The following is a 27,655-nucleotide window of genomic DNA, read 5'->3' as shown; positions in this document are numbered from 1 at the left end:
TTGATCGGTAATCTAACCCTAATCACCGTCAAAGTCCATCAAGATTCGTCATCGATATAGGCCCTCCCTCTCGTCGGGGAATCGGCCAGCGTATTCTCGCAACGCGCACAGCAAGATATTGATCGTGCTGTTTGAGTCGCTTCTATGCGGTAAGATACTCCTACGCGCGGACGGTAATTTCCGTGCGCTATATTTTCATACCCGAGTTAACCAAGGTGCGTCGGAACTGACACGCGCCGCTGCAACCTGGTAAGGAGAGAGAAAGAGACGATTGCGCCAGGAAACCACTCGTTCGCACACACAATTAACTTGCGGAAAATGCTAATTCTGACCTATATAGGGCGTAAAAATGTCCGCATGCGAGAGCATGTGCAATACAATAGTCATTCGAGAAACGCGCGTTATTTTAACCTGTTGGCCCCGCGAGTCAGCCACCTGCTCGGGGAATTTCGTTATCGGTCCGACACCCGTTACGTTGCTCGCGATGCAATCCGGAAGAATAATCCGCGGTTTTGGCGATAAGGAGCACACTCCGCCGCCGTCACCACGGTGCGTGTTTCCCGCTCGAACGATGGAAGGAAGTTGTATTTCAGGCACTTAACGACCGCTACTATCTTTGGATAATTTTTTAGCCGTGCACGATGGAGTTGGAAGGACATATGAAATAATTTTTGCCTGTGTCGTTTTTATAATTATGGATTGTCATTTTTATATCTAATTGGAAAACGTATCTGTGTCGAGTTTACACTTTGAAAAAAAATTTCACGTTTTAAATATCTCGTTATTAATAATATAAGTGTATAAAAAAGAAAACATTTTTATTGTCGTCAATTTATTACGTGATTAACTTGTTAAAATTTTTAAATTATGATGCTTTAACTACTTACTTGTATTCATACTTTTTCCTACCTGTAATATCTTTTATATATGAAGAATGTGATTTATATAATCTCACACACATCCACACGCACACACACTTAATGTAAAACATATGTGATATATATAAATTATTAATATATCTTTATATAAACATTAATTAAATTTTAATTAAACATAACTTTGCTTAATTGCTTTTTAATATTCTGCTTTGATAGGAGAAAATAGAAAACAATTAATTAAACGTCAAATAAGATTAACGTATTTGTAAAACGCTATAACTGTCATTGATAATTATATTATCGAATACGTATAATTATATATAATTATATAAAGCTAATCTTTTTTACAAATTCTTTCATAAAATATATATATTTCATATTTATATTTTTTAATTATACATTTTTTCATTATATATTTTGTATGCACATCAAGAAAAGAGAGAGAGAGAGAGAGAGAGAGAGATTAAGCGTTGATATTATAATTTATTCATATCCATGCATCTTTCGCTGTTACGTCACTCGCTTTATGCAACGCGCTCTCAAGAGTTGCATCGTGAATTGCATTGAGTTTTGCTAGAGAGGGTAATCGTAGCAGACGCACCTTGCGCAATGCAACGCAATGCAATGCAACGCAAGAGAGGGACACGATAGTATCCATCAAGGTGTCAAGTCGACCTAGATGTATATATATATATGTATGTGTGTGTGGGTGGGTGGGTGGTTGATTGGACTCAGCTGTTAGTACACCTGCACGGAATGCGCGAGAGCCGCTACTTGCGCCGAACACCTTTGTAAAACGCTGTCTACGGCGATCCTGTGCATTTGCATACGCTATTCGCGCCAGCACAATGTAATTGTTACCTCATAATACTCATTTCACCGTGTACGTTTCGCCGTGCTTATTTTAACATCTTCCTCGGAACGGAATGATTGAAATGTTCTGTTATATTATCGAGAATGATTAACAATAAATATCAATAATATTAAGAATTTAATAAAAATTTTATTATATATATATATATATATATATATATATATATATATAATTAAAAATTTGTTATTTTTTTATATTTTTTATTGCACAGAAAGTGCTTTAGAATGCTCGATTTTAATTTTAATGAGATATTTTCGATCAAATTTAAAATCAATTTCTTTTGCCGGAAGATGCTCAATATATGCTCAATATATATATAATTTTTTAATGATAATATTAAATACTTAAATAATATAAAACTTCCTAAAATAAATTATTATAATTGAACTAAAATCAAGCGTAATATAAATCGAACAAATATATTTTTTTTTATTCGAACAACGCGGAATTAAATTCTCGATGACGAGATTCTCTGTGTTTATCGTTTCTGTTTATTCCTGCTTTTAACCATTCATATTTTATGTTTCAATTGCTGCGTACAAGGCTTATTTGTATTCATGCTAAGCGACGTCCACTTAATGCCCTCGTTTAACGTATTCGGCATTCAATTATTGAATTTAAGCTTGTCCGGGCCAACATTTTTGTTTAATCTTCGGAAACGTTGAAAGTCGCCCTTTTTCAGAGTTACTTTACGATTATGACAGCGCATATAAGACGCGGCGCAACCTGTAAGACTGTAACAACGGGGATAAAAAACGGTCAGGCATAAAGTAGGCAGACTGAGAGACAAGGAACGATTTCCAAGTCCCGCTCTGCCTGGCTCGCGTACGTGGAAACCCAGGCGATTAAAAAAATATGACGAGCATTCATTTCCACGATCATAAAATCATTAGCATAAGAATTCCTCTACCTGCTCGGACGGTCCGGTCGGTGGTGAGGAGGCGCCTCCGGACATTCGATTTTCGTCGTGTTTTTAGTCGCCGTTCCGGAGCTGATTTATAAACATATAATGTGACGAGGGTGTGGTCCCGCTACTACATAATGATAGGCCGTCGTTAATTACGTTTGGTTAAGTCATTTATGAGCGCATCTCGGGCCCCTCAACAGCCCTCGCGAGGGATGCGCGAAAAATTCTGTCCGCGCCGGCCTACGTTGCAATAAATTAGCGAAAGGTTAGAATGTGTTCACTGTTTATCGAATTCCAGATAAAAGATGGCCGTGTTTTTATTGTGCTCTAATAAATATGATAATTCTTGCACGTCGTTAGCATCGCTCCCTAACTCGATCATCTCTCCTTAATAATACGAGATCAATCTTTTTAAAAATATAGTTTAGAAATACTTTGTCTTTGGTTTATGTCGCCAAATTAGTTTGGCGAGCCTCATTAAAAGATTTAGATAAGGATATTTTCTAGCTCTATAATTTTTAAGCTGTTTTTTAGTACATTCAACGTTAATTAAATTATCTCATTATTTAAGAAGGAACATATGCGTTAGAAAAATGACAATCTATTCAAGTTAGACGAATAAGAAAAATTGCTCTACATTTAATACAATAAAAACATGCACAAAAATTTTTAAATTTAACTTAATCAGTGCACATCCAAAAGCGTTCAATTTCGCTGTATAAAAAAAAAAAATATCTCGATTAACTCGATTAATCTCGTTAAACATTTCAACGTGAGAGCATTGATCTCCCTCTCCCTTTTTCGTCTATAAGAATTCCTTAATATCTCTTAGATGCCTTTTTGTAACGGGAGAAATGATAAAATATCCTTGGCCCGCGCCTTTCTTTCGAGTCGTGTGGAGATCAAATACCGTGGCTAGACTCCCACAGTCTAAATGGTGAGGCGAGTTGAAATATCGCACCGGGCCTCCCTATATGTTAATCTCCGCATTAGCATAATACCGTGATTCTTCAAGGATCATTTGGAAATGCAAATAAATAATTTATAATAATAAGAGCGGACGTCCTGTTGTGGCAGCCACACATTGATACGTCAGTATGGTTTTTGTATGTAGTTGTGTCGGACAGGATGATCGAGACATCTAAAAGCTAGTCACTTGCTTTTCACTATCAATAAAAGTCAGCACGTTTTTTTTTTGTTTCTATGCGCTACAGCGATATATTAATAATATTGTATATTGATGACACAAAAAGTTTCATATTTAAAGTATATCCGAGCACACTTTAAACATACAAACTGAACAAGATAAAGATATTAATAACATTCCGTAAGGCTTTTAAGGTGATCTCGTTTAAGAAATATATATAATAAGTTCTTATTAAATCAATAATGCAATGTTAGTATTCATTGTAATGTCCAGAAAATAAAAAAAGTTGTAGAAATAATAAAACCTAATTAAATAAATTAACAATGTACAGTAATATATTTTATATTAGTTATAAATGAAAAAATTAAGATTGAATATTTTTTTTCTCTAAAAATAAATATATATTTCTAAAAATTATGAAATTGTAAAATGTGATTTTTTTCGATATCATATAGAATTTTATTCATGCAAAAAGGATAAACAAAATATAGAACAAAACGAAAAATTTAGTTTGGTCGTGTCTTCCTTTTATCAAATATATTTACAATATATGCTCGTGTGTGTTAAAATACAACCGCAACACGTATCATACCTAATTATCGTGCAATAAGCGAGACATCCGCGCTCTAAAACGGACAATGTAAACCTCGTGGCGCGACGTGTGGACGAGCAAAGACGAATAAACACAAAAGTCAACAAGCAATCGGCTCGATAGGCAGGGCCCCTTCGTTCTTCCGTACGGATCGGCTTTACGATTCTAAATGCCACGCCACCACCGGCCCGTATCGTATCGCACCACTTTACGATCTCTAACCAGCCTCGAATTTACGCGGACGTTTATAACCGGGGCCACGTGAGAACGGGTCGCGCGTTTCTGTTTCCACTTGGATTTCTGAAGCGCGCGCGAGTCGAAAAGCACGGCTCTTTACAAGATATAAATAAGGTACACACGCGCGCCCTGCCTTCTCACCCCCGCCCGATGCGACACAGGTGTGTGACGGTGCCGTTGATATGTTACGTGTTAATATACCCAAAATGCGCCGTTCGCCGAATCCGACCAACTTTCCTAATTCTAGTTCCTCAGGAAAGATATAATTTAAGACTGAACGACATGTTTTTTTTTTTTTAAATTTAATTTTTTACTGAAATCATTGCGGCGATCGTCACTTTGCGGTCATTTTGCTTATCATTATTGAACGGCCATATTAGAGTTGTTTGATTTATTCTTTTCTTTTTCATTCTTTCTATTTTTTTAAAAAAGATGCAGAATTAAATATTTGGAGGGTAAATTGTAAGTTTCCTTTACGCGCACACACAACATGTGAAATTTTGTAACAATTAGTTCAAAATTTTGTTGGGATTATTAGAACTTAATACAGGCAAAAGTACTTTTACTCTTTCAAAATTAAATCTTGTGCTTTACATAGGCATAATTTATGTTTTGCATTCTCAACTTGCGCCATATATATGCTTAGCAAAACATCTGCGATTTTATGATGGATCTTTATATTCTTTATCAGTCTGTTATCTGGCGAGAATTATGCGATGAAAATCCGAGATAGGAATCGAGGGCGAGAGAAACGATGGAAGGAGCTTGCAAGCGACACACGAGGAGAGGATGGTGAAGGTAAAAGCGAAAGGGACGAGGGAGTTATCTACCTACCTAGCGGAGGTAACAGTGGAAATGGTGTATATGTGTAGATATAACGTGTGTGGAAGGAGGAGATGGAGTAGAATCGGAGAGGAGTCGAGCAAGATGGTAGGTGACTGAGGGCGAGAGGGTGATACAGAAGGGGACGCGGTGACAAATGAGAGCGACTACAAATTGCGCTCTCCGGCTCTCGTTCTCATTCGATTCTCCTTTCGCCCTCGCACCTCCTTCTCCTTCTTCTTCTTCTTCTTCTCCTCCTTTACCCCCGTTTGCCTCTCTCATTCACTGGATCGGAGCGGATGGGTAAACGTTCTCTTGGCCCTCCTCTTCTTTCGTGTCTCTCTTCCACTTTCTCTCTCTCTCTCTCTCTCTCTCTCTCTCTCTCTTTCACGCACTTGTCTCATTTATCCTTTTTCGCAATAATACCTCACACTCGCGGATAACGAAAAGCACTCTCAGCGGGTTTTGCGCAACTTCAATTATCGGTGATGACGAACGCGATATACGATGCATATATTGAGCTCGTATAATAATATAAATTTTGAGTCACCGAATATCTTGTCAATAATTCAACATTTTTACGATTTGTGAACTATTTTCTAAATAAAAAAAAATTGTGTGTGTGTGTGTGTTATATGATGTGTTAAAAAATATTATGAAAAATTTTATTTCAAAAATATTATTTTCCTCTAAGAGAAAGAAAACAGAAGGAACACTGTACATATATACATATAATATATAGGATGGCCTATAGAGATAGGGTACAGATCGATTTCTATTTCACTCGTCGTTTAAACTTTTATCGCCGCACGTTAATCTGCACGCCTATTGATTTTTCGCGCTTCAATGTCTCCGAGATATATCGATTGTTTCTCTCTCTCTCTCTCTCTTTCTCTCTTTCGGTTAAAAAAAAAGAAAAAAAAAAAACCAGAAAGAGACATGCACTCGCGACGCCCCGTTACGACTGGAATGCAGCAGTCGCAACTTGTGTATTTACTCGGTAAGGACTTCGGTACGACGACGACGTTGGGACTGGGATGTTATATCGTGGCAGGGGCCAAAGAGTAGAGAGAAGCCCTCGATGTGGTATTGCCAGTGAACATCTCGCGTCGTGCCTCGTTGTAATAACCTCCGTAGATCATACCAGCACACGTACACGCCCACGTATAGCTGTTCTGCGTACACTGGATATATAACTGGATGTATACCTTAACATTTGCTAGATAAACGCTTTTCAAATTAACACGCGTGTAAACACTGATATGATGATTTTTATAATTTTTGTAGAGAAATAGACAACGCGCGTTATTATATTTTGAATCTATTTATTCTATCCTCTTTCTTACGCCATTTTTATCACTTTCTTAATCGGTGAAATCAGAATACATTCAATTCAGCAAAAAAAAGAAAAGTGAGGGAAACAAGTATGGCAATGAATAAAGATTTCATACTGTATTATAATCATGATGGTGTCTTCTCTTCGATCATTTTCTCAAATTGTTCATCAACTAACGAAGATTATGATATTTTGAAAGTTGAAACTTTATATATATATATATTTTTTTTTTTTTTTGACAGCTGTTTCAAATAAAAATTTTAATACTGATGAAATATATTAAGCTTTATATTTAAATACAATCTATAAAATATAAAAATTTAGAACAGTTTTTTTATAATTTTTTTTATACGGATGCATGGATATTATCCAAATAATAATTAACAAGAATTTCATGTATGCATATACGGTATCCGATGCTTGAGAACTTATTAATAGAGACGACGTGTTAATAAATCATTATGCGTCGGTCAGACCGGATAAAGCGAGGAAAACTTAAGATTAATAACGAGCTGCCGCTAATTAATGATTATCAGATGTTGGTTATCTTTGATAGTCTTGGTATTTATTACACTAGCGTGTAATCTATTTAAAATGCGTAAAAACCGTTGCAAATGCATACAATGCAACTCCGTGTTAAATGTTGCAAGAATAAAAAGAAATTAAAAGAAACTTTATAAATCGTATATGTATAAATTGCCTATATAATTTGTCAAATTATTTATATCTCGTATCAATATAATTTTTTTAAATGTCTTCAACAATTGCACAAGATATGATATAATCTAAACGCTAAAAATTTTTATTTTATCAATCAACGAATTAGAATTTTGCAGATAAAGGATTAATCGTTTGGTAGAATAAAATGATAAAAATTTCAAACTCGTTTTTTCTTACAGCTTAAAATAACTTGCGCTATTGTATGTGCATGATATTACAGTGATTTATTATTGGTATTACGTAGAATTTATATTTTGCCAAGCCAGTTAAAACCGGTCGAACATCATAGAAATTTTCTTTTGGCGAAAAATTTATCGTAGTTACTATCGGTATCGATCGATTGAAATTGTTTTTATAAAAATTGTTTTTTTTAAATTAGGAATTTTGATTAATCCCTCGACCAGTAACGTGAGACTTGAATCGCATTTATCGATTATTGTCGCGCGGCTTGGATTTAAATTTCGATTCGTCGTTGAACTTTCTGTAAGCTCGCGTACTCGCGGAACTATCGTTAACGCGATGATTTATCAACGGCTTTACGGAGGATTTACAACCCTGGACAGGAGCGGTAATAGGAGCCAATCGGCTGAGCTTGTTAATCCTCTTACATCGTTTTACGCCGCTTCCGCGGAAGTACGTCGGTGATGGTGTCCACGAGCTGCGATTCCTTCTCGCTTAACCGATTTTCACGCTTTTAACTGTGAGACATAATCGATAAAGATTTAATTTATAACACCAGAGCCAGCGCGTACTCTGTCCGCGCTGCGTTTTTAAAAACCTAATGGCAAGTCATAACACGATTAAAACTTGGAAACAGATTTGCATATTTGCAATGATAAAATTGCGATACAATCTCCTCAGATATAAAGTCGTTAAATCTGGTCTATAAGTATAAGGATTTTGCACACAGATTCGTATAAAAAACATATTCCTTTTTTTACTATTTACAATTATATTATACGAAATGTTTAGAAAAAAGAATCATATAGCGTATTCTGTGGTATTGCGAGAAGAAAGGAGGGCGGATAATTATTCGGCCATTAATTCACAAATTTAATTGAAGCGTTTTCCGCGGTCGCACGCCTTCATACGCACGTGCGTTGCGGCACGCGACGCGTCTGTACGCATACGCGCTTACGTGACAGGCGTATATACGTGCTACAAAAATGCGTGTTTCTTTGTAAATCGGGATATGTATACATTGGTGTTCTGGGCATCGGCTCCGCGTTCTTTCGTGACCGTCGGACATTAATTATACGGGCCGTGCCTTTTTAATATGAATCTCGCCTTTGTGAAGGGGAGAAAAAGGCGAAGGAGGAGAAGGAGGAGGACGACAGCAACGCACGAGACAAAAGCGCGTGTACCTGACGATGGAATTATTATTTTTTGCATCCACCCCCTCTTGCTTTGTCGCCTTTGACCTATCCTTTGTTCTCTTTTATCCGTCTTGATAGCGAATCTTTATCCGTCACGAATACTCGTCAATTCGCGTTCGGAAAAAATGAATATTCCTTCCTCCCTCTTCTCTTTTCCCCGCTCACTCTATCCATTACGATTAGCATATCCAAAGATTAGCATATCCAAAAATCATCGATCATACAAATTCACGCGGAGACACCTGGCCTCATCTCTATCGGTATCATCATATCTCCGGTGATCTTGCCTAGAGCCCGCGTGTCATCTCAATTCTCGATCCGAAAAATTCCGGGGTATCGTACTGTTCGGCTAATAAAATCATCCGCATCGAGACTGGGAATTATCTGATGAATTCATCTGCTTATCGAGCAATAAAACGCCGTAGTCGTCCCGATGCCGATGCTATCTCTTCTCCATTTTTTTTATCTCTCTCTCTCTCTCTCTTTCTTTCTCCCGTAGATAGATAGGTGCCTAGACACATTGTGGCGCCATGCGAACCGAACTCTTTCCAGTTCGTATATATGTCTCCCCTTTCTTGCTTACTTTTTTATCCATTCAATACGCCCCACGAGATATTTCCTTAAGTTCGGGGAGGCCAGTTTAATAAGAACCTTGTATCCACTATAATATATCTATAATTCACTGAAGAAACGATTGTTATAATCTTACCTAGAAATCTTGGAGCCGAGATCTCCGTCCGTCATTATTCGTATTATATAGAGAGGAGAACGAGGTAAAGAAGGAAAGGTGTATGTATTAAATCGAATGTAAAAATTTTTATTTATTTTCATCAAAGAAATTTATTTATCGTCTCTGCAATACGCGTCTCTTCAATCATATTTCATAATTTAGTGAAATCTTTCTTAAAGCACGAGGCTCAGCTGTCGATATAATATACAAATAATTTTGACACATATAGATGCTAATTGCAAAAATATTAATTGTTATAATTTTAAAAGATACAGTGAAATTGTCGAAAATGTCTATTGCGTTACATTTTTAAAGAGAGTAGGCGCATAATGTAGGATTTATCACACTTGAAATAAGTAAGACTCTTTATACATTTAAATATATTTGTCTTGTATATAATATATAATATATATATATATATATATATATATATATATATATATATAGTTTGGAGATCTTTTGCAAAACAAATATAATATGATACAACCATTCGTGCTGATGACTGATATTTTTTTTCCGCTATCGACATAATAAGCATGTACACGACGGAAATAATAATTATTACAAGAATGCTACACACTCTCACTTATCTACACTGAGAAAAATAGTTGTTAACTTGACTAAATCCATTCAATTAATTACTATTTTTTTAAATTGAATTAAGTATTTAAGTCAAATATACATCATGTTAAATTTGATATATCGTATTTGTCTTAAATATTTAAACATTTCAATTAAAAAAATGGTGATTAGTTGAACGGATTTGGTTAATTTAACAACTTTTTTTAGGCTCTTCTGAATATCCAGAATATCACACATAATAAATCCTATAAGTATCTTACATTGAACACTTACTCCATCATAATCCGCGTATGTTTACATTTTTAATTTTATATATGTACAAGATTTAATAGCATATTCTTTATCTTCGTATAATAGACATTTTTTTGCACTTAAAAATAAAGCATAATTAATCAATCTTTCTTGTTTTTTCGCTAATATTATGATCGTAGTCTATCGCTAGATTCGAGTAATATGATAAGCGCGTGTGAGGGATCGTTGGTTCATAAATGAACAGATGAGATTATGTGACTTGCGCTATTACTTGGCGATTAATAAATTGAGGCACGAGCGTGACGCGTATATTTTTATATGTCTATATTTGAACAATTATTTTATATCGGAAGAATTAAATTTTCAAAATGCCTTGCTTCACTATTTTTGTTCGAATGTATAAAATTATGAATATTTCTAAACAGTTTCTTCACTGGCATATCTTGGATCATCTAATGTCAGCAATACCGTAAATACGATAGTTTATAAAAAAAAATTTCTTAACGAGTTTAATCAAGCTACCTTGAAAATGTCTTAGATCGAATAAATCGTAAAAAATAACACAGTTTTTATTCTAAAAAAATTCAAGTTAACTGTCACACGAGTTCCACAAAGTGACTCGAAATCAAAATAATACTATATTATTTGATGCATCATTTGAAGCCTTATAACTTTTGTTCAAACATTTTTTTTTCTAAAATCTATAATTTTTTAATAAAAATAATATGAATATATATTATAGTTGTATAATAATCATATAATCATATATACATACATATTGTTTCGAATTGGATATCTTTTATGGTCAGCATATTATTCTTCTTTCGAAATTTTAATGTTATTTTCATTTTAAGGTTTTCAAAATTTTTCAAGATTATTTTCATTTTTAGAATGAAAATTTATGGTTTTTTTGACATTAATTAATTCTTCTTGACAATTTACGTTACGCATACAAATTATTAAAATACTTTGTGATTATTTCATGTGATTTCTATATATGAAATACGTTACTAATATATATCATATTAAAATGTTCTTAATTAATAATATTATATATATTTACATATATTAATATAAATGAAATAATTTAGAGAAATATTTCTTGTTAGAATATAAATCACAATATATACAAAATATTATCGGAATTTTTTTATGTGTATTTAATTATCTATCTATTTATATGCATGTTTATTTTTGTTTTGTGTTGGATTTAATTCTGCACAAGCACCTATTTTTTTAATAATAGTTTTAATTAATACACTGTTAATTTAAATTATATATATTTTATAATATATTTTGCGAAGATATATACACAAATCTATTATATATAAAATATTAAATATTGTAAATTGTTTATTTTTTGATTATGATTTTAATATCTTTATACGCGAAATGTTAAGAAGAATCGTTTTAATTTTTTTTTTTTTATTAGAAGAAAACCAATATATTAATTTTATCTAAAAAATAAAAGTGCCTTAAATCTCGAAAGTACTTCATGTAGAATATAATTGTACTGATTATATAATATTATAGATCTGTTTCTTTGTTTGCATTTTCCACATCCAGGTTTTTCGTTCTCTCTCTCTCTCTCTTTCTCTGCCTCTACAATGCCCGAATTCACATTTTATTTCAAATATAAATAGTTTTAAAAAATGCAAGCAAGACAAACAGATTATGTCTCTCAAAACAAAGTACATTTAAAGATTATTTTTTGATGCTTCTGGTCCCTTTTATTAATGTTATATTATGATGTAAGAAGCGAGAAATTATGAGTTTTTTTCTTTGCAAAATATATCAAAATAAATAATTTTCTTTTTTAATGCAACTATTCGTGTTCAATAATATGGATTAATAAAATACGCTAATAACATTTTTTTAATTCATGAATTATTAAATAGTTGTAGAACTTGATCAATCAAAAATACTTAGAAAGATGCTTTAAATATATTTTACTCGATGTATCTTAAACATCTGTAAGCTTTTTTATAAGATCAATTAGGCTACATTGATGCATCATATTGATCATATATGTATCATATATGATCAGACTCGAAGAAAGAATAATATTTTTGGGCTCAATTTTACAAAAACAAAATACGGTTCAAATTAAAATTTTTGATTGGCTAAACAAAAAAATTGCTTCAGGCTATTTTTTTGCTATTTTGTGTGGAAGTTATTACAAATTAAAATATGTTTGTTAGAAAAAAAAATTATTCTTTCAATTTTATTACAAGAAATATTACAGATTTCTCTGTTGAATTAAATTTTGATATATAAACTTCTTTTGATTCAAAATTATTTTTAAATCGAAATTATTTTCAGTATCAAAGTAATGACATTTGTAATCGTAAAAAGTAATGATAATAACGAGAGATTGAGAATTTTTTATAAAAAAATGAGAATTAAACATTTTTAATTTATAGATTTATATTATTTTGTTATATTCATCATAAGCTTAAAATTGAATCATGTTTGATTGATATAAATTGGGCCCATTTTGATTATCCTTTTTTTCTTTATTTGTCGAGAACTTGAATTTTTTTCGAAAGACTATTTTCGACTTTGATGATTGTCATTTGAATTTTTTTTCGTAAAATCGTCTTCATTTTCAGCAAGGCATTTTGTTTCATATCATTATCTCGCAGTGAGAGATATGGGAAGAAAAGAGGAACGGATTTTAGAAAAACTTCATTATGGATCTTGACGAGCGAGGAAAATACGAGTTTAACACCTCTCAATTATCAGCAAGCACTCTTACTGAGCGCTCTGATATTCCTTTGCTCGCCTAGATATCCTTTCTTTTACTATAGTTTATCCATTTTCTTAACTAAACATTCGTGCGTCATTCGAACTGAAAGCGCAGTTCATCGTCATACAAAAACGGAACGATACACACAGCCAATCCAGCACATCTCCAGATTTGCCGAAATCCACTTCGCTTAAACTTTGTTCATGGGCGAGCAAAAGTTTCGGTGTGCGTGATACCATAATATGCGGAACTCGAATCTAGGCTCTTCCGATAATTCAACCAACCAACAGTTTGAGAAACAAGCACTCTCCCGTTGGGCTTGCCTCGTGATGCTAACACTGCTTGTTGCTCTACCTACTAATTTTTTTACTATTTTACTATTGACTATGTTGACATTTATTCATTCAGTTAATACGCAGCTGCTTGAGGATGTATTAGCTGATTGAAATGATGTCCAAGATGATGTGGGGGTGGTGGACCTGGTAAGGGTCCTGGTTGAGGCCCGACCGTCGGCGGTTGACATACGTACCATTCCAACTCCGTTGTTCCGCGACTCGACGGATGATTCGTAGGCGGTGGTGGTGGGTTAGTCGACGTCGTCGTTGGGGCGACCGAAGGTGGTTGAGGCGATTCTGTATGATCCGTTACCGATACGCTACAGACGCTGCTGCTGCTTTCCTCGCCCTCGCTCTCATACATTCCCATCTTTCCTTCGCTCATCGTCACACCATGTATCTGCATGGAGAAAAACGATGTAAACAGTATTTTGTATTAGAAATTGCGAAATAAATTTTTTTTCTATAAATTATTATCTATCTGACAAAGAAAGATTTATTTCGCAATTTTATATATACATATATATATATAATTTATCTCCCACATATTTTTATATATATATTTATCCCCCACACACATATATATATATATATATATATATTTATTTATTTATTTATATACACTGTGTTTCGCAAAAGCTTGTAACGCTGAAATCGATCATTGGGATATCGAGGCAGGGATCATGAGGAGATCAGCGAGGAGAGCAGCATCTTGACTCGACCATTAAAGCCAAGACGAAAGTAACAGGGATCAAGGATTCGCTTCCATCTCTTTTGGTCCTTCCTTCATAATTCAGTGAGCAAATCTCAACGACCGTCTTCCCCGAATCACGTCTGCGAAACTGTGTGGAGTACTAAAATCGCTCCGTCAAAAGTAACATATCACGCATATATCTCGAAAATTGGTCTTTAAATCAGTTTTCCTATAAAGTATTTTATAATTAAAACAATTTTATGGCATTGTATTTATTTATATTAAATTATACTAAATGAATACATTGTTCATTTTGACTCATGATTATATATTTCTTTTGTTCTGTTGCGTGAATCTCGATATAATATATTTCAAAATATGATGCCTAAAGAAAAGATATACGATCCGTACTACAAGTACGTATTACGTATCATAAAGCGAGGCATAAAAAGCGTGAAGTGGAAATAAACATATGTATTATTATAATATTCCGACCGGCTTTTTTCTCTCTACACTGATGAGATTGGATACTGGATTAGCGATAGACAGTCTCAAAATAACACTAATACAAATTACACTAACCGGAAGCGCGCATATTTTGCTATCCTTCTTATCAGTTGGTTCGCTTAAAAAATCTATTTTTACAGAATGTTTTGCGTAAATCAATATTAAATTATCTATCTATTATAATTATAGAAACTTATAGCGACGTGATTTGGAAGCTTCTACTCTTCCTTCCCCTTCCCCATAGTTTGATATCTTATATAAGTCTTATATAAATAAAAAAATTGTCTTAAAAAAATATTGAGGAAATTTATAATGTATACGTCAAGTAAAATTTTCGAACGTGCGTATATCATTTGCGAAACACAGGCAATTAGAATGCGTAAATATTGAATTTCAAGCATATCCTCATCGACATGAGTGAGCATCTACATATGTGTATGATTATACTAATATATGATGATATACCTTCATGTGTTTGCGTAGCGAACTTGGATGAGTATAGGATTTATCGCAGCTCGGCTGTCGACAAATATAAGGTTTGTCCGATGTGTGAACGTGACTATGTTTCTTTCGATCGCTGCTGTTCGCAAACCTCCTTTCGCAGCCGGGGAATTCGCATTTAAAGGGTTTCTCACCTGAAAAAAAAAAAAACGCAACAATACAGATTCAAATAATGTTTCAATTAAATATAACGCATAGCAAGCGGAGCAAGAGGTTGCTGCTATAAACATAAAATATAAAATCGAGAAGGATCCGATAAATAAATTAGATTGAAATTAATTTATAAGAATACCCGAGAGAATAATTAAAAGTAACGTCAAGGTGCTAATCTCAGATGTGTTACGAGTGTGATGAATTGGAATAGAGAGAAGTCAATTCGCATGATTACGTAGGTGTCAGTAATTAAAGGATAGTAATTACGCAAGCGCGCGCGTTACACCATAGACGGAGAACCTCATCTTGATAATAGTGTATCTTGATGAGTGGCGCGGCGCAATTCCTTTCGATGGCTTCTCTTGGCTTAGGCCATGCGAAGAGAAGAAGAGAGAGATATCGAGAGATAAGGTCCCTTGCACACGAATGGCCGCCGTAGTCGGGGCGCAACGAGACCCCGCGCGCGCGCGCGCGGTGGCGTGACTCTTATTTATTTCCAACGGAAGTTGACTGGAATATATTTTACCGTGTCGGTCCGCACCCCCGCATTCTACTCCCTCTTCCGGAGCTTCTTCCTTCTGGCGCTCTCTCGAGAAGAGCGGAGACGCGCGAACAGGAAGCGCGAACTTGGCGGATTTTTTATGGGAAAAATGGCGACCGGTCTCATTCTCTCTCTTTCTTTTTTATGCTCTCGTCCTTGGACGAGTCACGGCTCGAATTGGGAATATGTGTTACCGAAACGCATAAAACCGAGATGAGCGTTAAGGGGAATAATTCTGAGAGCAGAGTTGAATCTGTATACAATATCTCGGAGTTTGAAATGGAAAAGCTGATGACGTAAGGCCTTCTTTTTTCTGCTCAAAATATTTCGACAAAATAATATTACTGGATCATGATCAGTATTAGAAATTAATAACTTTTTGATTATTTTGTATTTCTATTTCTATTTTATCATATATCTTTTTTTGCCTTTAAAAAGAATAAATAATTATTTATTGTTAATAAAAATGAATTCTTTTTCAAAGAGCTGTCATTTTATTCAATTTTATGAGATTGCGAATATATAATGGATTGTCTGATTGTCGCGATTGGCAATCTTGTGTTTCTAAACTTATTATTTTATATGCATAACGATATTATATCACTCGCCTTACGTGTGAAAAATATGTGTGATAAGATTATGAAGACAAGAGTGACATGTATATCATGATACGCATATATCATACAGATTATATTCAAATCGTTCGACGGCACGCATCATAAGTAGGTGTCTTAAATATTTATGAAGCCGTGAAGAGAGAGAGAGAGAGAGATAACGGTTTTCACGCACGGTGTCACCTGTTATCTCAAACTACTCTGCTGTAACTCGGTTTCATTTTCCTTTCCGTATTCGTTAAGGAGAGGAAACATCTCGATTCTCGGATTTTACGACATTTTGCTTATCTCGATTGCAAAATGCGTTTGCACCATGGAAATCATCGAGATATGCTTAACGATATGCAAAATATTTGCCACGATGTGAATATTTATAAGCATATAAAAAAGATGGCAAATTATTTGGAGCGCAAGTTCAACAAAAAAAAAAAAGTTTCTCAATATCGGGACATGATAGAACAATTTCAAAACGGAAATCACATGTCAAAAAAGAAAAAAAAAATTACTTTTTTTTTGTATTTGAAAGTAAGAATTATTTTCTGTTGAACTCTATACTATATTGTATCTATAATATATTATATAATATATTGAACAATTAGAATATTTGCGGCAATTTTACGATTCGCAGCGAATGACAGCGGCCGATATATATATTCGCGTGTCTCAATCTAGATCCCTGTTTTACAAAAGAATTGCCCTCGACTTTTTGTGGCCGGTCTCCACCCATCGATTCACACCTCCTCGAGAGGAACCCTCTCGTGCCGAACGAAGAAAGGGGCACGTTTGCATCGTCGCGGCCAATGCGCCATCGTCTGGTTAGCCAACAGTCCGCGTGAAAAGAAACCTCCTCTAGGGAGAAGGGAGGAGGGGAGGTGGAGGAGGGGAGTGGAGGGCGAGAAGCACTCCTTTCCAAAACAGGACGATTAATAACTTTTCAAATCTGTCCCCGGCAGGGCCGGGGAGACCTTCGGTAGCGCGCGCGTTGGCAAATAAATAGCGGATAAATAAAAGCGCGCGCGCACGTCTCTCCTACGTCGTTGCATTCTGTCGTGCGCGCGGGGTGCGTGTGCAGATGGCAACAATATGCCATGAAATATTGCCGGCGGTCAATGTGTGCTACCGCCGCGATACGTCACGCACACAGCGTCAGCGCGGGACGACGATCGGTTGAATATAGGGTGTCCCAAAGATGCTTTATATCTTCAATTTCAATAGCCGATCCTTCGAACAATCTCTGGAATCGATTATCTTTTGATTAATATGTCAAAACAATAGTTTCCAAATTAGCAGGCAGTTGAAGGCGGACGGCCTTCGCGAAATTATTCGTATTCTTCGATTGATGCAGAATCAAGTACAGGCAAAACTTTAACTAATGACATTTAAATAAATTATGCACAGATACACAGTTTTGATTCGAGATAATTAGGAGACATCTGAATTTGTCTCTGAGAGAAGAAGAGACGAGGAATCGGTCATGAAAGTTCTCATTCGGTCTTTCTAGACAGCCTGTATAGGAAAATACACAAGTGTTGTGCATGTAGACGTATGCTTGAAAGATAATCATTCGTGTATGCGTGTCGTTACGCACACGCATCTACGTGCACGGTCACAATACGAATTTGCGTGGCCCGAGATATATATATATATATATATATATATATATATATATATATATATATATACGTACGTACCGCGCGAAATGTGTAGATGCGGAGAAATCCGATTGTGTGTCGGGTTCGCATCCCCGGACACGCATACCTGCGCCAGACTTGAAATTCATGGTGCACCAGGTTACAACGCCGTGATATAGCACAGGCAAAGGGGAACTATCGAGGCAGTTCCCGAGGAGCGTAGTGTAGGCACAGACTGTTATGACTTTCAGAATGGGGAGGCACAATGGCCCAGATCCGCGCCGGATAAAATAGTTATTATAATCGTTTTGGCTACGCGCGGGGCTGAAATCGACGAGCGATACACGCGCGGATCCGCGCGTGTAGGTAACACATCCGACATCGCGTGGATGTGTTAAATTTAGACACTACATTTCAGATAGTATTTCATATATCGGGATATAGTATTGCCATACAAAAGATACTTACGATTGAATTGTAAAACAGAAATGTATATTTTAAAAGTTGAATAATGTCCTGCGTATCTAATTGTAAATAAAGTTTTAGGTATATATAACGCGACAAATAATTTGATCGAGATATTTAGGACGGATTATTTACATCACTATATTTTGCAATGGATGTCTCGTTTCTAAACATTTGTTGCAGGACTTCATAATTATAAATAAACATAATTAAACATTTTAAAAATCATGTAATTATTTTATATGTTAATGTAGAAGAAGAGAAATTGCATAATTTGAAATATAATTTTATATAAATCAGTTATTATATATATATATATATATATATATATATATATATATATATATATATTGTATTATTATTTTTACTTTAATATTTTTTTTTGTGTTTCCTTTCCTGGAAAATATTTTTATAAAAATTATATTTCCTGATTTTAAAATAGACGGATTTATTCTTAAAAAATAAAGGTCTTCTCTCTAATTCTTTAAATTTCGTGTGTTAAAAAACCTAAAATAACAGTACTTTCGTCGAAAATTTTTCGAACGAGGCAACAAATTTCCATAAAAGTCAGACTCATCCGATCGGAAGTGGTTCATCAGCTCGAAAAAGGCAAAAGAGCGTCGCAAAACCGAAGTATAGAATTTCGGCTTTTCTTCTCCGCATCTTCGAGGAAAAACTCATTGAACACCGGTTTTCGGAAAAATCGGTCGAGTGATATATGGGCGTACGCCATTGTCCAGGGGCCCGAACTCGCAGCCTCATCCTCTTCCCTCGTCGTCTCTCTCTGAGTCTCTCTCTCTCTCTCTCTCTCTTCTCTGTGTATAGTGCATCTCCCGCGTATAATGAATGATTTTCGCGGCTATTGTATTCGTAGAGGGCAGTCTTGGGGCCCGCCGGACATTGTTGCGAAGCTCGCCGAATCGAGAAAACCGAATCCTTCTCACCTTTACGGCGACCTTTCGACCTCCCTCCTCTTCCACGTTCTATTTTTGGGAGCCCCTCAAGTGGATAATTTTCTTGTTATACGTTCGGCATTAGTGGAGAGATCCCCGGAGATTCTCTTCTGTCAAACATATACGTATATCGATTTCAACTATCGCGATCGAGCAACGAGATACGAAAGAGTCGCAGCAATATCGTTGCGACTCGATCTTACTTGATCTCTACTTGATCAGGACCACCAGATATCTGGATCTCTTTACACGAGTCCGGAACGTCGTGTTTCGCAAATCTCATCTGCTGACTGTCCTTTTCTGTTGCCGTTCATATTCCGTCGAGCAATTTTCGTTCCGCGGCGCGAGCAGATTCGAGATTGGTGATTTTTTTTTGTTCACGCTGGAAAGTCATCGAAGTGAGAGTGATAAACGTTGTGATATGAATCGGGGATAGACATATATTCGAGAGGAATTAAAATCTCTAACCGCGCTCTACGGGAAGATAGTGATTTCATTTGCGACGTGATATCGCGGGAGAATGAAAACAATCGTTGCGCTTTAATCATCGTTCACGATGGCGGATGGAACGAGAGATATCATCTCTCTCTCTCTCTCTCTCTCTTTCTGTCGTAGATATATCTCCGAGAATTGCGAAATCCAGCGTGCGTTCGATATATTCAACGATTCTCCAATCGCGTCTGTCATTCCGGGTCACTCGACACCAGCTCTCCGCCAGCGGCATGTTTACGTAGCACCTGCATTTTGTGTACAGATTCGTTCACGATATTACAATCACGACGGGACAAGATCCCGGATCTGTATTAGCGAGAAGGTTTTCTCTTTCCGCACGAGCGCCTATTCGCGAGAGGAGGAGAAAGAGAGAGAAAGAGAGAAGAGACGGAAGCTCGAGATGTCCTGCGAACGTAACCGGAGTTTTTGCCAAGATGATCGCGCGCAAAGAGCAGATAACGGGGGAAGGGGGGGGGGAGGAGAAAGGGGAGGGAGAGAATAAGTCGGCCGAGGGAAAAAGAGCACGGGCGAGGAAAAAAAGAACCGCAGATCCGTGGGTAAACGTAACTACCGGTTGATGCGCCGATCATTCTGCCATGTTGGCTTTGAAAGGGAGAGCGCCATCGGCAGATGTTTCTTTGCCAAGGTAATTCGAGTGTTTGCTCGTTCCCTCTCTCCTTCTCTCTCTCTTCTATTTCTCTTTTCGTCTCTACATTCTGTTTCGCTCGCGCCAACGCTCTAGGTCGAGCCTCGGGGAGGCCCACGGGCCTCCATGATATACCCACCTTTTGATGTCTATTGGAAAGCACGAGGCTGCTGCTACCTCCAAAGATCGCGTCAGGATAAGATAACGGTTAACCCAAATAACGCCGTGATGGAACTAGAGGCGGATCTCGGTTTTTTTTTTTTTTTCCATCTCTCTGAGAACCGCCTAAGAAATTACTATATCATTCTAGATTTAATTACGTATCTCGAATTTCGGGATCGGTGCAAACGATAATGCTTAATGTGAAAAAAGATGAAGTTTATATTATTTGCTTCCCCTTCGCTATAGGAAAAAAAAAATACTCAGCGAAACATGTAGAACGATCCAGCAGCCCAAGGCGTATCTGCGCCTGCGGCGCGACGTAATAAGAAACGTCGTCATCCTTGATCCGGTTTCGCGCGAGCGTCTCTTTAGCCGCTCTCTATCTTAACGTTTTGTCGTGACTTCTTGAAAATTCGGTAGCCCAGTGTCCCCGCACGTAGGTGCAGTTTAGGACCGTATATCCCTGCGCGTTATCTGAGTCCGGGACCGCTACCGTTGCGGATCCTCTCACGGACAGGAACACGCGCGCGTGCATCCAGAAGGAGCGGGAGGCTAGTGTCGCGTCGGTTTTACACGACATTTATACGTGTTTATGTAAACGCCGCCGCCAGGTCCAGCGCGCGCGCACGTGGTGCTGCTGTCGCTGACAACCGATTTCTCTCTCTCTCTCTCTCTTTCTCCTTCTCTTCTCTCTCGCCTTAGTCTCCACGATCTGACCATCTCCGTCTCCCTTGTAGGAAGATCAAACTCAAAGATTTTTCAGAAACTGCTGGCATAAAAGATAGGGCGCCACGAGGCCCGGTATGTCGTTGTCCGTCTAGAGTTACCAGGGTCGGTACCGTCGACCTATCACTTCCACGGAACGAGGACATCGGTACAATTCTCACAGCATTCCTCGCGGCATTTTTTATTGGGCTGAGCTTTGGGCGACGCGAGTTATCATTGTGACAGATTAATTACATCGGATAACGCGATGTGATTAATTATCTCGATATTTATATTACAAATCTTATTTCTTTCAAGTGATTGTCGAAAGTGATGACGATTTTTATGATACTATTCGTTTGGAATAATTGGATCGATATCAATTGATTGATAACGATCGATATCTATGGACATCGCTGTGCGATCGATGAGAAGCGAAATTTTTTTTCCCGCGCTCCTGTACGTCCCTGAACGCCGAGAGATATTCGCATGCAAAGCGCGCGGTACTTATTCGCGGAAGGTGGCATTTTTTCGGAATGACTCACGTGCGCATATAGTTGTCACGGTGCGGAGTATCTCTTTGCGCCCATCTCTAACTCGTAATTGTATATCTTCGCTATACCGTAGGGAACGTGTTTCTGTGTTTTACGCATCTCTGAAAATCGTTCGGCCGCCCGTAAAACTTGTGCGAGCGACGAACGCCCATCCCGGTTTAGAGATCTTGCGAAATATTAAGACTACTGTAGGTGGTAGTGTGTGTGCGCTCCCAAGGAGAGCACGAGAGAAGAAACTCGACTCCGAGTTAAACTAGTTCGTGACGCAGATACGCGTTTCGTCGTATTTTCTAATTGACTTTACTCTATAAATGCTTAACTCTCATTTGCGAGGAGTATTCTCGTAAAATTTATCGCGACATGTAATTTAATTAATGCATAATCAATTTGCGTTTGTAAATAATTTCGCGAACGATATGATTTTTTTACACGTTTTTTGCACGCGAATGTCGGATCTGGAGAGTATCTCTCTGAAAGCCAACTGAACAAGCCGGAATGGCAATCGTCGCCGTTCGAGGGTCCTTAAGAGGGATCAAAGATTCTCATCGGGGCGAAAGGTACACGCGCGCCTAGCTCTTATTCCTCGTTCAAGGGCTACTGAAAGTCTCGTCAATTTTTGCGCGGTGGCACTCTTCGTGGAAACAGCGTGCAAACAGTCGTCGGCCGCATGCTTCGGCACGGCTCCGAGATTCTTGGAAAGGAAAACGAAAATAGGCCCCGCTAGGCAGGCTTACAGCAATGGAATTCAGCGACGTATTGTTGCAGCTTTGTGCACTGGTGCTAAACGACACTGGCAGAAGGCAAAAGAGAGAGAGAGAGAGAGGGGGAGAAGGAGGAATATTGGAATACTGACGCGACAGAGGGCTTGTTAGAGACCTATTGTGCCGAGAGCTTTTCCGCGTCGAATCCGCCGATGAACCGAAGATGCTTTTCCGCGGCCGTCTCGAACCACCGAGACATTGCCGGTTACATTTTTAAGAGGAAGCGAGAAGGCGAGAGGAAGAAGAAGGAGGGAGAAAGGGAGAAAGGAGGAGTGACCGGTCAAAGGGAAACATCGGCGGATTAGCAGTTTTGGGTTTTGAGAAGCGGAACGAATTGTGTTTCGAGTAGCAGCGTGTATATATATATATATATATATATATATATATATATGTATGTATACTTATATACTGCTATGTAGAGGTACCGCGTTTCTTCTATATATTTTCTTCTCATCTCTTTCTCGTCTACGAGTAGTATTTTGGCTATATTCCCTCGGGCCATTATTCGCGGTATTCCGTGGCCCTTTTGTCCTGCGCGTCTAATATGCCGCTTTTTCTTTTCTCGGCCACCTCTCGGCCGCCTTCGAGGATCAATTTTTGCGAGCGAGGAAAGATTTTGTGCGGTTACGTTGTCGTTTTGTATAACTTTCACTCTATCCGTTCATAGAGCGAGAAACATGCGGACAAGTTTCGAGGAAACAGCTTTCCAGAAAAGTTTCAATTCACCTTCCTCTCGTCCTCCCCCGCGCGCGTCTCCATCCTACTCTTCCTTCTTGTGGAGAGTCCTGCCAAGTACCCTCTCGCAGACGTCGAGAAGGAAGTTCATGATTTACGTACGGACAGGGATTAAGTGGGGAAACCTCGCGCGACGGATACTTGAGAGAATATAAAGACGAGGGGGGAAAAATGACAAGGAAAAGGGGGAATATATATATTAAGAATACGAGAATATACATTAACTGGTAACGGCAAGTAATCTCGGAGAAGTTTCATTAAACGTCATGGAAATAAAATTTCCTCGATTGCGCGAGAGAGTTCTTTTTCTGTTTAAACTGTAATTGTTATTAATGGAATATAAACTGCGATAATATCGAAAACAAATGATTTTTGATCAAAATAACTATGTGTATATTATTAGAATATTATTTTATTTTATTTTATTTTTTTTTTTTTTTAATGAGTTAGAAAACATTTATATTTCCTGAAACTTTTATTTGAAACGTTTGTAATATTTTTTAGATTTTTTTTTATACAAGCCTCCAGTATTGTCGGAAATATTCGTTTGATGTAAAAGCACGTCTCAAATTGAATGCAAATTGCAGATATTTAAATTAAACACTCGATGTTAATTCTTTTTTTATTAGCACAAGAAGATTCGCGTCAAAGAATATTATTAGTTCGTCTTGCAAAATCACTGGCGAATCACGGTCGCGATTTATCCGCGTGATAATCGGAACATAAAGCCGGGGGCGGCTCAAGGCAGAAACAATGTTACACGAGTACGGGGAATGCCGAGTTAAACGCACTTTAGTCACGGTTAATTTGGTTAGCCGACGTTTAGTCATTAATAGACGCTGGCGCGGGATCGATCGGTATTTATTGACGGTCGATGATTCGACGGTTTCTCGCGTCGATACATACTATGTATCATCGATGGATCTTTCATCTCCGGCTCGGGAGATCTCCCTCGGCGGGGCACTTCACTTCAAGCTGCTCTCGTGTGTGGGCCAGTTTTAGGCTTATTAATGAACGGCTCCGAAACTATCTCTCTCTTTCTCTCTCACACACACTCTTTCTCATCTAGCGATTAGACGCGAGGCGTGGCGGGAAGATCGCTAAATCAGATCGCGGATGAGTCGCAGGTACTTTATGCTTTAGACATCGGATAGACGCACGAAAATGTTATCGCTTTCGTGAATGTGACATTTGGACGTAGGTGTATTGTATTCTATTTCATAACGAGTGTATAACTTTTCTTAGACGATTTGACGGAATTCCATTTCTATTTTTAAGCACTCTACATAGAAAGAAAAAACATTCAAAAAATACATACTAATCAAAATACACGATACATAAAATAATAAATAAAATTCTATTCTAAATTCTTTTGAATATTATAAAACCTTTAAAAAAAGTAGGCTTAATACAGGCAGATAAATTTATATAAATTTCTCAAAATATCATAAAAGAAATTGTGCCTTTTCAAATATTTTATCAACGGCTGTTATCACGAAATAGGTCACGTCCTCGCGATTCATAAACTGTCCTTTTTCACCAATCATATTAGATACAATCGCGCGTAACGACACGGTTATATCGCGATCGACGGAAAAATTGATATCGGGAAGGCTGCGTTCGAAGCCGTTTCGACGTTAATACGATTGCGGTGCGCCGCGCGAATTTATTTGCGAATCGTGACGTCGGTCTGGACGTCGCGCGGGGGTGAGAAACGTGCGAGGAACAGGCTAGCGGGGATGGGGAAGGTGGCCCGTGTGAGAGGGTGGACAAGCGGTTGGGAGACACGCGGGTGGTTGAAGGTGGGAACGACCGGGGGGAAGCGAGAGGAGGAGAGGAAAAGGGACCGAGAACATAATGTTTCCCACAGCGCGCGGAGTTGTATATTTTACGATATGGCGAGCAATTTGACATCTCGCGCGAGGCATAATTCACGCCCGTGCAGCCCGTGCGTCCTCTCCGCACCCCCACTTCCTCCCCCCCCGTCCCTCTCTACCCATCGCTGTCGCGAAGATCGTGCGGGCGTGTGCGCCAACACGCGCGCGCGCATGAGGAATCGCTCCATGTACGCGTTACACACACAACACATGTGTGCACACACGTACGTACTTCGCGAGACAGGTACGCGTGCGTCCAAGCGCATCGAAACCATTAGAGTAGTAGAGACTCTTCGCAAATATAACACGGACAGAGAGAGAGAGAGAGAGAGAGAGAGAGAGATTTGTCTCTCTTCTTATATAGATGAAAAGCAGAGAAAGAAAAAAGGTGAGAAAAAGAAAAAGAGAAGAGAGGAAAGGAACTATTTTTCTCGGCATTCCACCTAATATTTAATTTTTTTTATTATTTCATATTTTATTATTACTTTGTTACCTCCTTCAAAAAGAAAAATGCAAAAAGCAGAGACAATTTTAAATATTCGTACAAGAAAATATAATATACGTAATTAGATCTTTATGCATTTACGCACATACGGAAATGTTTAACAATCTTCGTATCTTTCTCTCTCTCTCGTGTATATACATTTCGTAAAATTTTCATAAGATATACATCTTTAGCTAATTTCGTTTTTTACTTTTCTCGCACGATATGAATTCTGTGCATTTTATACATATAATTCTTATTGACACGCCGTCCGCGTACATTGCCGCAGGTTTCTTTTTATCACTGATACGCCGTTAGCGTGCCTGCACGTCGTTTCACGCTGCAATTTTATTTATCGAGACTTTTCGCACTCGCGAGATAATTTTGCTGTATTTCGCGTAAGAACTTGGGTAACACTTTTTTCGCGCGATAGCAATGACTAATAGAGAGACCGCATTGAATCTTTTATGCGCGTAGATCCGCGCTCTACAATAACGGATGTTTTTCTACATGCACTCTATTGTTGTCTAAAATATAAAAATTGTAATATACATAATACGATATATCGTAATGTTCAGTATTATTGCCCATTTCTTTAATATTTGCGCGGAAATAAATGGTCTTCCCTTCTTTTGTTACTGAGATTATTTGAAGAAACATCGTAAATTTGTCATTTTTATTTATCTACGCAAACGTCATTATATTTAACATTATAATTGACACATTTTATTTATTTTTGTTAATTAAAATAGCTTGATTCCAGACAAGATTATAATTCTACAAACATATACGTGCGATGAGTATTATTATCAAAAACTTATTACCTTCATTTAATTACGATGAATATAACATTCTTGTGTCCAAAGCTTTACGTTTATTAAGTGGCAATTAAATACGCTGCATAGAATTAACAATCTTCGCGTGTAACCCGCTGCGTATATTATCGCGATTCTCAAACAAAATATTACTTGTCATCTACCTATTTATTATTCAACAGAACTGTCATTGAAATTATTTTCGTAAGCAGCAAATCGTACTCTGAAATCGCTGAGTGAATTATAGTGATAAAGCAATTGTGCCTTTAATCAAATATATACCCACGACATATGATTATAGTACGATTGTGAGACATAATTTGTATCATTACATCCTTTATCTGCGTCATAAATTTTTAGACGCTCGTGATGTGTGTCGCTGCATACAATGTTAATTTTATCTGTCCACAGAAGAACTATTTCTTACGTGCATAGATACTTTTGATAAAGATAATTTTATCCGTGTTTGAAAAAGTTTCAGAGATCGTTGAATTTCATTTTTGAACATCTCGAAGCTTGAGACTATTTCGTCACCGAGCTTCTTATGAGAAAATTATAATGTATTATACACGCCCGTTATAATTTCCCAGGCAGAGAGAGAGAGAGAGAGAGAGAGAGAGAGAGAGAGAGAGAGAGAGGGAGAGAGAAGGGGGTCTACGAAATTAAATAACAATACACGAAATGGCCGGTGTGCCTCGTCGTCAAAACGGTCTGAGACATGTATCCGTATGATTTTTGACATGGCCCTGTAGGTCAATCTCTGACGTGAGTCCGTAGGACAGGAGGTTCGCCCGATCTTGTCCGTAGATTAGAGGAGAAATTTGTAGT

The 27,655-nt window shown here is 37.3% G+C and overlaps 1 protein-coding gene across 2 annotated transcripts in view; it reads right to left on the bottom strand.

Annotated features, from left to right (window-relative positions):
* Positions 1-11,637: 11,637 nt before the first annotated feature.
* Positions 11,638-27,655, bottom strand: part of LOC126849195 (zinc finger protein ZIC 4-like) — a 31,690-nt gene continuing 15,672 nt past the window's right edge. The window contains exons 2-4 of one of the 2 annotated variants that reach the window (XM_050590820.1): positions 15,204-15,373; positions 13,732-13,937; positions 11,638-13,559 (exon numbers count right to left, since the gene is read on the bottom strand). In XM_050590820.1, the coding sequence (XP_050446777.1) occupies positions 13,553-13,559; positions 13,732-13,937; positions 15,204-15,373 (383 nt within the window). In that variant the 3' untranslated portion in view covers positions 11,638-13,552. Of the gene's footprint in view, positions 13,938-15,203; positions 15,374-27,655 lie in introns of both variants that reach the window. The other variant, XM_050590819.1, reaches the window with a different exon arrangement.

Source organism: Cataglyphis hispanica, chromosome 4 (assembly GCF_021464435.1).
Source record: "Cataglyphis hispanica isolate Lineage 1 chromosome 4, ULB_Chis1_1.0, whole genome shotgun sequence".
Classification (NCBI taxonomy): Eukaryota; Metazoa; Arthropoda; class Insecta; order Hymenoptera; family Formicidae; genus Cataglyphis; species Cataglyphis hispanica.
The sequence above is the reverse complement of the archived record's forward strand: the minus strand, read 5'-3'. Positions and strand labels throughout refer to the sequence as shown.